Source organism: Hirundo rustica, chromosome 10, assembly GCF_015227805.2.
Source record: "Hirundo rustica isolate bHirRus1 chromosome 10, bHirRus1.pri.v3, whole genome shotgun sequence".
Classification (NCBI taxonomy): domain Eukaryota; kingdom Metazoa; phylum Chordata; class Aves; order Passeriformes; family Hirundinidae; genus Hirundo; species Hirundo rustica.
The window spans coordinates 16,166,919-16,181,736 of NC_053459.1; the positions used below are offsets into that span (position 1 = coordinate 16,166,919).

At 58.6% G+C, this 14,818-nt stretch overlaps 1 protein-coding gene across 1 annotated transcript; it reads right to left on the reverse strand.

Annotated features, from left to right (window-relative positions):
- Positions 1-398: 398 nt before the first annotated feature.
- Positions 399-13,283, reverse strand: LOC120757262 (mucin-4-like). The gene is made up of 12 exons (XM_058421965.1): positions 13,108-13,283; positions 6,902-11,239; positions 5,428-5,567; positions 4,974-5,138; positions 4,538-4,693; positions 3,937-4,067; positions 3,013-3,101; positions 2,422-2,605; positions 1,897-2,045; positions 1,568-1,687; positions 1,220-1,261; positions 399-1,096 (listed from the first exon to the last, which is right to left on the reverse strand). The coding sequence occupies exons 1-12, from the start codon at positions 13,166-13,168 to the stop codon at positions 1,080-1,082; spliced, it is 5,592 nt and encodes a 1,863-aa protein (XP_058277948.1). The 5' UTR covers positions 13,169-13,283; the 3' UTR covers positions 399-1,079.
- Between the last annotated feature and the right edge of the window lie 1,535 nt (positions 13,284-14,818).

Genomic DNA, 14,818 nt, shown 5'->3' on the forward strand with positions numbered 1-14,818 from the left:
TCCACAGAGCCAAAGTAAATATGGATGGAAATTTTCTGGTGGCTTCATCCCCTCATTTTCCCTACACACCTGAAAGTCTCCTCACAATGCTTTCATGGACACTGCTTACAGCGGCTCAGATCACGCAGGTCAGGCTTTGGTCCCCACAAACATCCCACAGCCCTGGTGAGTGGGAGATGCTGATCCAAGGAGGGTATATCAGACCCCATCAGGCCCCCAGTTCCCACCACATTCACTGCCCTAGACCCTGGCTTAGCTGTATCTCCAGCACTAAAGCTGAGAACAGAAATATCCTGTAATCCTGCTGCTCCAAGCCTGCCCTGTCACTGCTTCCCACCCCAGTTTGGCAGATGACACGGCTGCTGCAGGATCAGTGATACTCAAACCCTTCCAAGGTCTTATTGAACAAACAAGATTTGACAATGATTTAATTTTTTTTTAAGAAAGGAAGATGCTCTCTTACGCACGAAAAGATTTTTTTTCTTCCAACATTTCTGATCATGGGGTTACATTTTGCCCTCACACACCCAGCAGATGTATTAATCTGATTCTGGCTTGATCTGGAGAATTGTCCCTTCTGCTGAGCACAGGGCCCAGGGACCACTCAGGGAGGGATGGCTGGGAAACAGAAGTGGGGGACAAGACAGGACTCCTCACAGGACAAGCCTGGTGCACCCTGGTATTTAAGGGCTTGGCCACACTCGACCCGTATGTGGTGTTTAACCCTTTGCGTGGGTGCCAGGGATCCAGCCTCACCCTGCAGCACGGGAGCACAGTGGGATGTAGGAAGGACGAGGGTGGTGCGTGCAGTGGGGGGTACCTGCCCACCTCCCCACCAGTTCTGCCCCCCAGCTGCAACTGGGAAGGGGCAACTAAAGCAACTGAATCGTTGTGACGAGTCTGGGTTAGAAAAGTGAACCCGTGCCAGGGCAGGCAACTGCAGGCACTGGCCAAGTGAGCTGCCCTGCGTGGTGGGCAGGGGTGATGGGTGCCATGGGGGGACACAGGGGAAGAGCAGATCAAAGGACTTGGGGGGTCAGCCATGGCCCAGAATGTGCTGCGGGTGTCCAACCTCCCAGTTACTTGTCCTCTCCATCTGCAAAGAAGAAATGAGATTTGCTCAGCCACCTTCTCCCCGTGGGGCAAGCTGGGAGCCCCAGGGCGTTTTCTTGCAGGGGCACAGGGACAGAGGGACAGGAGACCCCACAACCCTGCTCACCTATCTGCTCATCTGAGTCATTCTCTGCCTCCTCCGAGGAATCTGTTGAGGGTTGCAAGAAAGCCCCACATCAGCTCACACCACAACCGCATTTGCTGTGGTCCTCCTCACCTCCCAGCACCATTACCTCCAGACTCTGCTGGCCATTACATGCCGAGGGAGATGTCCCCATAACCCGGCACAGCCCAGGGCAGGGCACAACCCGCACATGAGCACCCCAAAACCCTTCCCCCACCTGCTCAGGGCTCCTGCTGCCTTAACCACAGGGAGGCTGGGACATTCCCACTCCCCTCCCAGCCCTGGGCACCAAGACAGCATCACCCCGGCCCAGACGAGCTGCAAACCCACCCATGCTGGGTGACTGGTATCCATCGCAGCCGATCTTCGGCCTCTTCTCAGTGTAGCGGGCGCAGAGCTGGGCACTGCCCGCCCGGTTACAGCACCAGTCGTACAGCTTCAGCTCCTGGTCTGGAGGCAAGAACGAGAGTAAGGGGCTGAAGGGAAGAGGAGGGAGATTGGCCGGTTCCAGGCAAGGCTTTCCTTGGCTTTGGGCAGCTCCACACTCCCTCCAAGGGAAACAGCACGTCAGGAAACAGGTTGGCACAGAGATAAAAATTATTTATAGGCCACAACAATGCCAGCCTCAGCCAGGGGATGGCAAGGCTGGCTGTGCTTACCACGGTAGGGTGACGCCTGCCTGGAGGGCCTCCAGTAGCGCTCCTGCCGCCCCTCGATGAGCTGGCTCTGGCTGTCGTACAGGCAGCGGACGCCGGCGCCGTGCTGGTTGGGAGAGGCCGAGTGCAGCATGGAGACACGGGCACCCCACCTGCCTGAAACGGGGCAGCAGTGAGCCTGGACAGAACACCTGCCTCGGGGCAAGGATGGGCCCAGAGCCGGCTCCTCATCCACCACTCCCACCACACCCCCCAGGGTGCTATAGCGGCTTGGAGGAACTGATGGAGGCCATCCAAGTGGTCCCCCAGGCGAGACCCTGGTCCCCAGCATCCCCGTTGCACAACAGGCCAGCTCTGGCCAGCCTGATCAGAGGAGGTCAGCCCTCAATCCTCCTTGCTTTTCCTGTCTCTGAAGGGCAGACCAGCCCTGTTCTCCTTTTCCTTAGGGGTCTCCTGGCCACCCTGCCAGCTGGGAAGGCAGGGAAGGACAGCTCGGGGATGAGGAGAGTGAGGAAGCAGCACGTCCACTTGCCTCCACGGCTGCTCTTGAAGCGTGGGTCCTGCTGCCCTTGCTGCAGGGAGCAGGGGCAGGTGGGCAGGCCCTGGCTCCATGCCCTGGGCTCCTGCTGCTGCCCCGTCCACGCCAGGCACTTCAGCCGGTAGTTGTTGCCCACGCGGCTCTCCAGCTTGTAAATCCACAACCCACGGAGATCTGAGCAGGGAGAGAAACCATGAGCTGTCACCTTTGGCCAAGGGGACCACAGGGGCTGTTTTGTCTCATGGTGAGAGTCAGGTGGTGCTGATGTTGGAACCTAAGCCCACATTGACCTCCAGCCATGGGACCCCATGTTCAACAGCCACTCAACAGAAGGGAAACAGGGGGACAGGCTCCTGTCAAAGAAGAAAGCCTTGGGACAGAGCCATGGGCACAAAAAGTGACCATGGGCACAGCAGGGATGTTTCAGTCTTAGGGCATAGCTGGTACCCAGGGGAAGTGTTCTTGAGGGGGAAAGCCTGACCTTGAGAACTCAGTGAGAGCCTGACCACAGTGGCAGGCTGGATTTCATTCCCTGGGAATATTCCCCTCCTTGTGAACCCACCCCAGCTGTGTGGCTCTACCTGTGTTGTAGCCCCTGAACTGGTCAGGGCGATATTTAGCAGCAGGAGGTCTCCTAGTCAGGTCATCGTTGTAGTAAAAGCCGTCCCCACTGAGTGAAGAGGAAAGAGGAAAAATCAGGGGTTGCTCTTCCTGGGTGGGATTATCCTAGCCCCAGCCCCAGCTCGGCCTCCAGCCATCCTGATCCCGTGCCAGTGGAAATGCAGCACGCACATGGCAGCTCTGGGGACAGGAGGGCAAAGGCAGGAGCTTCCCCAGCCTGCTTCCTCCTCTATGTAGGGTACAGTTCTTTTTGGGTGCTGCAAGCACTCCAGCTGTGTCAGAGGCTGAGCCCACAGGCATCTGAAGACCCCCACGAACAGCTTCCATGGTTTCCAGCATTCTGCCAGGCAATTTGGAGCAGAAACCCACAAGTGGTCACACACACACGCCTGTGCCGCCCACATTTCCCATCCAGGCCACCTTTTCCTTACCCAGCTGCAGCAAGCAGCTAATGAGAAAACCCTGGAGACGGCGTGTACAGGGCAAGACGTAATGTGAGGAGGCAGGAAGCAACTGCTCCGGCCAAGCACGGAAATCCCTTCCCTCGGCTGGTGCAAAGTTCAGCAAACATCCCCTATTTCCCACTCCTTCCACCCAAACGGCCAGGATGCTGGGGGCCCAGGACTCCAGAGGGATTTGTGGATCTTACAGCAAGCACGGCCCAGCAAGACAGCGTGCTGCAGCATGATCCAGTCCCTAACGGGGCAAATTTGTTTGTGAGGCCCCTACATGCCCTATATGGGCATGCAGACCTCATCTGGGCTGTCCTCATCCTTGTAGGGCACTCCCTGGGACATGGGGGAAGGATTCCACCAGCAGGAGCTGTGGGTGGGATGCATCCCAGTGCTCAGAGGAGGCAGGGACAGGGTGCTGAGCTGCTGTACCTGGTGTAGCCGATGAGGACATTGGTGGAAGGGAGCCTGGTGTAGTCCCACTGCATGCCTCCGTCCTGGTACAGCATCAGGATGTAGGACCTGAAGCCATCAGTGGTCAGGACAGCCTGGTATGTGATTGTCTGAGGAGAAGCATTGCAGAGAGGTGAGAAAGTGAAGTGAAGATGTGGGGCAGTGCTTGCTGGGGAATTGCCGGACTGAGGTCTGGAGGGGAACAAGGCAAACACAGCCAGGCCTGGTTCACATTTCACATGGAAAATGTGATGGTTTTACTTTGAAACGGTTCCATGACAAGCTTCAAATTCACCCAATTTTACGTCTCTGTAAAACAGCGTTTCTGGAGCGCAATAAACTCCCACCACCTTAAAGAGAAAGGTTTTATGGAACGGGGGAAGTTCAACTAAAGGCGTCCCTCAAAAAACCCGAAAACCACCAAAACATGGGCACAGCCCAGTCCTTTTTGGCAAAATTCTTCAAGACTGGCTTTTGTCCCAAAACTGGTTCTTATTTTCAGGCACAGAGAAGGTCATTGCCTGTGGCTCTTGGGGTTTTTTGACAACTCAACCGCGCCCGTGTTCCGTCAGCCCCGTACCTTCCGGGTGTCAGTCCGTGCTGCGTAGACTGGTGCCTTCTCCCAGGTGATTTTCAGGGTCCAGGCTGCAGAGTAGGAGGACCTCAGGTACCGCCGGACCTTTGCTTCCACGTCCCGGACGAACGGCGGCTTGGCCGTGTTGAGGGTGGAGAACTCCTGTGGGTTGGGAACACACACAGCTGCGTTAGCTCCAGAGGGACAAAACAGGCCTGGACTGGGGTCACGCACACACCCCTGTAACCAAAGTGCTGGATGGGATTGGGGTGGCTCGAGAGGTGACACAGTATCAAAAGCTCACAGATTTGGCTCAGAAAAGGGAAAAACCATTCATGGGCTCCATTAATTACACACCTCAAGAGGCACCCACAGAATAGATGATGAGTTTATAATCAGAAAGGTGTTTTGTGTAGTCATGCTGCCAGGCGGCTTCACTCACCTGGTAAAAGGTGGTGCCAACACCTCTGGAGAAGTCGGCGTTGTCCCAAAACACAGCGATCATGGGGACCTCTTCATGGCCATTGAAGCCATTGGGAGGAGGGTTGGGGTACGTGAGGGCACTGCTGTCCGAGGCTGGGAAAATGATCTGTCCATTGTCTGTAAACTGAGCAGAGGGATCCCTCCATCAGCTGAGATCAGGACCAGCAGCACTCCCTGGCGTGGGGTGGCAGCCCTCCCATTTCTAAATCCATTCTGAGCAATGCCCAAAGAAAGTCACCACCTGCCACTGCTGAAATGGCCACAAAGTCACCTCCTGCTGCAAACAGACCACAGCAGCGTGCCAAGAGCTTTGGCCCACAACAGTCCCATCCCAGGCACCTGGTCCACGGTGCCTCTCCCAGGCTTTTGAGTGATGGCTGCTCACCCAACGAGGCAAGCCCAAGTAGACTCACGTAGAGAGAGCTGCGCAGGCTTTTCCCAAATGGGAATCCGATCTCGGGCTTGAAAAGTGGAGAATTAAAATCCACTCTCCTTTCCACGTACTCCTGATCATTTTCCCTTGCTCCATACCCATAGAGGGGCACAGATGGAACTGGAAAAGAAAAGAAACAAACAAACAAACAAACAATAAAACCAAACCCCATTTACAGCAAAGCCTTTGGTCTGTTTCAAAAATTTTAAAGGGCTGAAATTATCTTGCTTTTACTGGGACAGAGCCTGGGCAGCAGAAGGATGGGGGGAACACTGCCTAAAGCCTCCAGGGACACTCTGCATGTCACCTTCCCTTGCAGGAGCTTGTTCCCCTCCCTTTCACAAACACAGCTGTCCTAAACGTGCTATGACGGCCTTTGTGGTCACTGTCCCCTGCTTCAGCCAGCCCTGTAGGACACTGCGCTGAATGACTGCCATCAGGAGGGGAAGAACATTGTACAAGGATTGCGGCAGGGAACAGCGCAGAATTAAACACCCACAGCGCTTTCTAGAGACTTTTACAGCCTCCAGGTCCCTATTTGTGTCTGTTAAAACAAGTATTTGGAGGGGATGGGTTTTGCAGCTGATGGGTCTGTATTGAGGGCAGGCTCTGCCTGCCAACAGTGCAAGCTCATGTACAGGGGATCCTCGTGCTGAATCTCCCCCAGGATCCTGCCTTCAGATAGATCCCATGTTTTCTGGGCACTGCACGTCCCTGAGGACGGTCCGTCAGGAAACTGGATGAGTTATTCCCACCCAGGCTGCTCTGCGAGCATCACGTACCTGCGGGACTGGGCAGCAGGGCTGGGGCAGCTGCTGGCACTCCTGGCGGAGCTGGAACCACGGGGGACGATGCGCGGGAGGTGACAGTGGCTGCTCCTGGCCTGGGCAGCACCTCCTCGCCCCTGGGCAGGGGTGCTGGTGGGGCTGGGCCGGCGAGGGCCGGGCTGCAGGACGTGGCTGGGCGAGCAGTGGTTGGGGACCCGCCCTGAGATCCCCCCCGGCCTGGGAAGGCTCCAGGAATGCTCGACCCGGAGGTGTCAGGGGCTCTGTTCGCCAGGCCGGTGCTCAGCTCCCGGCCCGGGAAAGGCTGCAGGGCAGCGGGTGCTGAGCCCCCGGCAGGTCCTGGCCCCGGGTTTTTTGCTCCGGGACTGCCAGCAGTGATCCCAGCGGGAGGAAGGTCAAGGAGCCCTGGGCTCCCCCCAGGTGGGGACTGGGTCTCCTTATGTGCCCCGGATCCAGCGGCACTGGGAAGGAGATGGGTTACGTCCCCTTGCCCTGTCACGGTTCCCTGGAGCACAGCGCTCCCTTCTCCAGGAGCGGGGCTGTCGGCATCCCCAGAGGGGGCTCCGGGACTTGCCGGCCGGCTGGGAGGCTGGAGCAAGGCAGCCCCCCCCGGCACAGCAGCCCCCAGCTCCCCCTTTCCCCCTGCAGAGGACCCCACTATCGACTCACTTGCCGAAAGCCCCGGGCTGGCAGACACCCCCTCGGCAGAATTTCCTCTCTGGAGAGCAGAAGGCAGCACCGGGGCAGCGTTGGGGGATACGGGAGCGTGGGGGAACGCTTCTCCCAAAGGTGCCGGCATGCCCGAGGCCACCTCATCTTCGACAGACCACGACTGAGCACCTCCAGCTTCTTCTGGCAGCCCACCTGATGACCCTGGCAGCAGGGGGCTGCTCCCACTCTGGGTGCTTGGTACAGAGTCAGGGCCCCCACTGGGTGCCAGCCCCGAGCTCAGCCCGTGTCCAGGGAGAAGCAGAGAAGCAGCCGCCGAGGTGGCCATGCCGTTGGAAACGCCGCTGTTGTCTGGAGCCACTGGGACCAGGCTGGCACCAGGGGAAGCTCCTGCATTCACCGAGTCTCCTCCAGGCACCTCCGCCACAGGGACTTGGCTCAGCTTTCCATCAGAAAGTTCAGTATTGGCACCACTTTGGGTGCCAGGGACAGGCCCGGAGGTTTCTTGAGAGCCAGCAGCCTCCAAGCCTGTGTTCAAGCCACCAGCAGCTGCAGCAGCTCCGGGAAGGCTGGTTTCACCAGCAGCCTCGCCCGTCCTCCCAGGTAATGAAGATCCTTCTGCAGACAAGGAAGAAGATGCAGACTGCAACACACCTCCCGTTTCTCCATCAGGAGTTTCTGAACCAGCTGGTCCCATTCCAGCAGGAGCCTGGGGCTGCCCTGTGGACCCTCCATCACCAGCCCCTTCACTTGCTCCTTGTCCCCCAGTGCCAGCACCCAGGGAGGGCTGAAGGCCTTCAGCAGCACTGTCTGCTCCTTTGAGTGCACCCAGGCTGGATGGATCTGAAACAGAGGGTGCTGCAAAATCACCGCTGGGAGAGGCTGAACCAGATGAGGAACCTGCACCAGGCAGTTCACCCTGCTGAGGGCTGACAGCTGAAGGACTTGTCTCCATGTTGAGATTTTCACTCTCTGGGTTTCCTGCCTGTGCCACATTCCCTGCACTCTCAGCCCCCTGCACCACACCAAACCCCGGGCCAGTTTCACCCTCTGGAGAGGCCGGGGACAGACTGTCGGGGCCAGGGACTGCAGATGAGATGGGTCCTGCTTCATCACCCCTTGACACAGGAGGTGCCACCACATCACTGGGAGAGGCAATATCAGATGGGGAACCAGCACTGGGCAGTTGATCCACCCCAGCTGCTATTCCATTCCCTTCAGTGGAGCTCAGGGATGGCTCAGACTCAATCCCGCTGCCTGCTCCCTCCAGTGCTGGCTCTGCCGTGCTGGCTCCTTGTCCCTCTGCTGCTGGCAGCCCCACATTTGTGCCAGGCTGGTCCCCAAGGCCAGGTGATGGGGATCCTATCGGTTCATCAGCTGCTGAGCTGGGGGTGTCCCAAGCTGAAGTCGAGTCTGTTCCTTCAGCCCCAGGGAGACCTGCTCCCGTGGGAGCACCAGCTGCTGTTCCCCATGGCTGGGACCCATCAGGGGATGGAGACCCAGGTGCTCCCTGGGCAGCACTGAGCTCAGGGCTCACTGGTGTCTCTGCCTCAGACACAGGGCCGGCCACAGATCCCAGGGGTGGGGAAACAGCCCCTGGAGCACTGGCAGATTCACTGGGCAGATCTCCTGGTTCTTCAGGCCCCGAGAGATCAGGCTTCATTCCAGCATTGCTGGGAGGTGCAGGACTAGGCAAGGACACTTGTCCCAGTGCTGGGGCTCCTCCTGTTCCTGTTCCATCCCCAAGTGCTGATGGAGGGGAAAGTTCAGCATTTGCCATAGTCCCTGTTTCTTCTGCTTGCAGCTCTCCGGTGTTAGTGAGGTCCTGCTGAGGGCTGACAGCTGAAGGACTTGTCTCCATGTTGGGATTTTCACTCTCTGGGTTTCCTGCCTGTGCCACATTCCCTGCACTCTCAGCCCCCTGCACCACACCAAACCCCGGGCCAGTTTCACCCTCTGGAGAGGCCGGGGACAGACTGTCGGGGCCAGGGACTGCAGATGAGATGGGTCCTGCTTCATCACCCCTTGACACAGGAGGTGCCACCACATCACTGGGAGAGGCAATATCAGATGGGGAACCAGCACTGGGCAGTTGATCCACCCCAGCTGCTATTCCATTCCCTGCAGTGGAGCTCAGGGATGGCTCAGACTCAATCCCGCTGCCTGCTCCTTCCACTGCTGGCTCTGCCGTGCTGGCTCCTTGTCCCTCTGCTGCTGGCAGCCCCACATTTGTGCCAGGCTGGTCCCCAAGGCCAGGTGATGGGGGTCCTATCGGTTCATCAGCTGCTGAGCTGGGGGTGTCCCAAGCTGAAGCTGTGTCTGACCCTTCGGCCCCAGGGAGACCTGCTCCCGTGGGAGCACCAGCTGCTGTTCCCCATGGCTGGGACCCATCAGGCGATGGAGACCCAGGTGCTCCCTGGGCAGCACTGAGCTCAGGGCTCACTGGTGTCTCTGCCTCAGACACAGGGCCGGCCACAGATCCCAGGGGTGGGGAAATAGCCCCTGGAGCACTGGCAGATTCACTGGGCAGCTCTCCTGGTCCTTCAGGCCCCGAGAGATCAGGCTTCATTCCAGCATTGCTGGGAGGTGCAGGACTAGGTGAGAATACTTGTCCCAGTGCTGGGGCTCCTCCTTCTGTTCCATCCCCAAGTGCTGGTGGAGGGGACAGTTCAGCATCTGCCAAGTCTTCTGTTCCTCCAGTCAGCAGCTCTCCATTATCTCCACCTGGAGATACTGAGGGCTGAAGGGCTGGAGGACTCATGTCACTCTGGGTATCTTCATAGGGACTGGCATCCCCTGGACCTCCTGCCTGTGCCGTGTCCCCTACCCCCTCAGCTCCCTGACCCTGGATCCCAGCAGTGGGCCACGCCAGTCCATCGGGTACAAAAGGTGCTGGGCCGGGAGCATCTGGATCTGAACTCGAGCCAGCGCCAAGTCCATCGGCTTCCTGGGGAGCTCCAGCCGGGATCCCCGCTGGCTGTGACTCCCCGAGAGATGGAGACACAGCTGCTTCCGGGCCAGTGGTGAGGTCAGGGCTTGCTGGTGTCTCTGCTGCACCATCAGCTTCGGGCAGGGTGCTGGCTCCAGCCTCTGGGGCTGGGAAAGCAGCCCTGGGAGCACTGGAGGTGTCTGTGGGGGATGTCAGAGCATCAGGACGCAGCAGTGTCTGTTCTTCGGTGGGGGTCTGCCATGGAGTAGGCTGGAGGGATGGGCTGGCCAAATCCACGGCTCCCACATCCCCTGCAGGCAGCGCAGTGGCTGAGACCGGCAGATTCGTGTCACTCTGTGCCTCAGTGTGGACCCCTGGGGCCGGCAGTGAGGTGGCAGTGTCCTCTGTTTCCTCAGGTGCTGCTGGTGCCTCGCTGGCTGCAGCTGACAAGTCTGAAGCAGAAGCCTCTGATGACACCCCGGGAACTCCCTGCCCATCCCCATCCCCACCGTTGGATGGTGTCAGTGAAATGTCTGGGCTCAGTGCCTGGCCAGGGAGGAGGGAGGACTTCTCAGGGTTTTCCACTGTTCCTGACATCACTGGGCTCTCCAGAGGTAGATGGGATGAACTGGCTGTGCTGAATTCATCGTTTATTGCATCTCCAGATCCCGCAGCCAAAGGACTTTCCTCAACAGCTGGGGCCATTTCTCCTGCTGGCTCTGGGTTAATTCCCTCAGCCCCACTCACTGCTCCACCCTGGGTTGGAAACAGCTCCCCGGCATCAGGACTGGGGCCCGAGGAGCTGGCACTGGCTTCACTCTGAGTAGCTTCAGGCAGGATTACACCTTCCTCCACTGCTCCCTTGGCTGTGGTCAGCCCTTGGCTCAGCAGCACAGTGACCCCAGCAGTTGGCTCTGGCACCCAGGTGACAGCCAGCGCAGGGGTGGTGTGGAAGGATGGAGGGCCAGTACTGAGGTCTGTGTCTTCTCTGTTTGCAAGGACATCCTCCCTGACATCCTCAAGGACAGGCGTGGTCCCCAGAGGGACATCAGGAGCGACCTCTAGTTCATCGTGCACTGCTTCTGGGGTGACAGCGGGGTGCTGTGCGGTGATGGCAGCAGCAGCCGTGGCTGTGTTGGGAGCAGCTGAATTTCCCTCAGTACTGTGAGCTGTGTTAGGGGCCTTGGTCCCATTCACCGAGGCTGGCACTGAGGAGCCGTTTCCGCTCGTGGCTGTCACTGGCTCCATCTCAGCCCAGGGAGGGAAGGTCTCAGCGTCAGCTGCTGTGGTGCTCATCTCTGTAGTGAGGGTAGTAAGGGGCCACTCGTCCTCTGCTGTGGTGGGGAAAGCTGTCCCCACAGTGAGGGACCCATCGGTAGCGACGGGGACAGCAGCAACAGCCCCAAGCCCTGCGGAGAAGAACAAAGGGGAGTGTCAGGGTGGGGGCTGGAAGCCTGCCAGGCTCAGACACCTCTCAGTGAGAGTCACAAAGCTCTCACCACTTCTTAAACCCCTCCTGCCTCATCCCACAGCCTTACAAGGCCCTGATTTAAAAGCCAAGGAGTGCAGTCTGGGCTGCATTGGCTACAACAATGCACAGCACTGCTTGCATCCTCAGCATCAGCAGCTGGCAGCTGAGACAGGACACAACCCATCAGAGGTCAGAGCGAGACACTGGTGCAAGCATGGAGGCAAAAGCAGCAGCTGAAACCCAGTCCAGTCATGCTGGGGATGGTACTGGGAAGCCTGGCCACGAGGTAGAGCCCAGTAAGTCTAGTTCATGGTCCTGAGGGTGTCTGTGGAGCTCTGCCACCTCAGGGCAACCCTCAGACCTCTTTCCATCTCTGCAGGGACAGCCCTGAGCACAGTCGCTTCTGCAGAGCCTGGGGGGTTCTGTGTTGTTTTCACCTCTCAGGTGTCTGAGGGACATTTTAATAACTTTACCCAAAGCCCTTTGTCAGACAGGAAAGCCAAGGCTTAGGAAAGCCTTCCCTGACTGCAGATGGGTTCTGATCTGCTGCACTTAAAGCAGGTTCAATAAAACTCTCCTTGGCTGGACACCTGCTTGTTTCTACCCCAATCTCAGTTGCCTCCAGCCGACTGAAGGCACCAGGAGTTCCCTGCCCGTGGAGGGAATATTTGCAAGCTCCCAGGACCAAACCCTGCTTACAGTTCTCTCCTCTTGCTGCCAAAATCCTAACCCACATCCAGGAGCTCTGCTGAAAGGAGGAGACAGCTGCCCACATCCCAGACGTGGCTCCCAGAACCTACTGGCACCCATGGGTGACGTTTCACACGGTCTTATTTTTAGGACAGAGATGCAGGCTCTGGGGCGACCAAGCTGCCGCCGTTGGAGCCGGGTGGATCTGCTGACGCTTGGCTTTGGGGAGCTTCAATTAGGGGAGACAAAGAGCACCCTGATGGCAAGATCCAGCAGGGCTCTGCCGCAGCCCGACAGCCCCAGCCTGTTCCCAATCCCGGTGCTCCTGTTCGTCAGGTTCCCCCTGACAGACAGCCAGACCTCCCTGCAGCTGAGGTGCCTCCAGCCTCACCGCCGGCTCAGCTCGTTAGCTCCCAGCTAGCTTGTGCAGGGTCATTAAGGAATATGAGCTCCTGTGCCAGACCAGTCCTCGAGGGGTCCATCCTCTGCTAGACCCACATTCCCCTTCCTGGCAGGCTACTTCAGTGTCATCCTCCCTGGATGGAAAAGGCTCTTTATACCAGATGCCTCAGCCAAAGGAGCTCAACATCTTCCATCCCCATCTCAGGGAAAACAAAGTACATCAGCCAAGTCACCCTAGTTTAGTATGGCCCACTGACCCTGGTAAATCCCTATTTTATCTTAATTCTTCAGTGTGGAGCAGGGAACACCATCTACCCCACACATCCATTCATGGGAAGTTTGTGCAAGAGGGGGCCCAGCACGGAGCCCCAGCGTTTGCCCTTCCCTGGCATGTGGGAGGGATGGGAGCATCCCTGGGTCCTGCTCTGCCAGCTGGCTTCCCCTGGCTCCTTTGCTGGAGGGGCACACAGCTGCCTGCAGGCTCCCGAGCTGGGCTCTCCTCTCTCCCACGGCTCCACGCCTGCAACCAGCCCCTCGGGGTGATGCTTGCCCTGTAAAATGCTTTTCCAGCTCTTTGGCCGCGATGCCTTGCGAGGACTGGTCTTAAGAGGAGTTTCCAGTACAGCCAGGAGTGAAAAGCATCTCACAGCATACCTGCTGCACCCTGACGGGGCTGGGGCTGCACGTGGGCTAGCAGAAAAATATAGGACATACCGTGCAGAATCCAGGCGCAGCATCCCAGGAAGGCGGAGAGCGCCCATCGCCCGGTCCCCATGCCTCAGGCCTCCACACAGGCAGAGCGCTAGGAAGCTCAAAGGGAGGAGAGAGCAGCGAGGAGCAGCTCCCTCCGTCCCTCCCTGCCTGCCTCTCCTGCGGAGCTGGAGTCCCACAGGTGCTCCTGCTCCTGCTCCCTCCTATTTATAGGGATGGCAGAAGGAGGCAGGTTGCCGACGTCCTCTCCCGCCCCCGGTCCCTTCCCTCCAATGTCCCTGTCACCCTTCCCTTCCGGTCGAGCCCTCCCCTTCCCAAGGGCTGGATGCCCTCTTCAGCTGGGGCATGGGCTGGGGTGTGCCCAAAGCCCACCCTGCGGGGACCCACGTTCTCCCCAGGGACCCGGGCTCAGCCTGGTGCAGCTCCCTGGGCTGCCAGCGCAGAGGATTGTGTGGCACTGCCAACAGCGGCACGGCAGTCCCCCCACAGACCCCACAGGACCTGCTCCACGTGCAGGGTATGGGGCCACAGAGCAGCGTGTGGTGGTGACAGGGCAATGCCAGCTGCTGTCACCAGCTGGTGTCACCTGTGAGGACACCGTGGACACTGAAATCACCAGCTGAACCATGTCTCAGCCCAGAGCAAGACAGGACACAGGTGCCCACTTGGGTGCTCAGGAGCAGAGGCAGGTTATAAAGCAGGGAGAAGCATGGCTGGGGTCAGGCCCAGGGGTGTCAGCTGAGCTCCACAGTGCTCAGCTGTGACCTGAAGCACTGGGGATCCTCTTCAGAGCCCCAGCACACTGCAGTGGGGTTTGAAACCTGCAGATCAGCCTGGGCGCAGCAGTGCTGGGGTGCTGGGAGGGGGTAAATGGTCCAGGGAAGTTTCTCTGTAAGGTTGGACCGGCATCCCTAGAGCAGGAAAAGGAGCAGATCCAGATCCCCTTCCCTGCTGTGAGGATCCCCTGAGTCTCTTCCCCCCTACGCCTTGCCCCTCTCCTTCTGCTGGAGCAGCAATTCCTGCACACCCCCTTGAAAACTCTTGCCAGCTCCCCTGTGAACAGCATTATGCAAACTCCCACCGCTCCACGGTTTTGTAGTCAATTAAACACTCCTTAACCAGAAATGCCCGCGGGCAACTCCTGCAAAGTGTTGTGAGGGGTGTTAGGCAGTACACAGTGTCCCGCTGGAGCCGGGCAGGCAGCACATCAAGTGACACCCCGACCCAGCAGCGGGCAGTGTGGATGGGGAAACGCCAGGGGAGGCCAAGTCACGGCTGACCAAACAGCATCCTGTAAAACCCACGCATTTCCCGGGGCACTGGGAACAGGGCACAGACGATAACCCGGGGCAGGGGGGAGCATCGCTCACCTGGAACTAAACACCTGCCCACCGAAAATGCCACTGTGGGTGTAAAGCTGAGGGGGAACAGCACATTGGGGGTCTTGCAGCCAGCACTGCGGATCGTGGGGTGACTGACCCATCAGTGACCACTTGGGCACTGACCACACCAGGGCTGATGGGGATTTGAGAGACGTGAACCTGCCGTGGGAGAGTGGTTCCTCTCCGTGCTGACGATGCTGTATCACTTTGGAAAGCAAACCCAACAGGGAATACATGCTGACGCTGGGGAGTGTTGCTCCAGATGGTGTTTGAGGTGCAAAATGTGGTGGGAACCACAGGGATTGTTGCAAACATGCTGCTCAGTGTAGAGG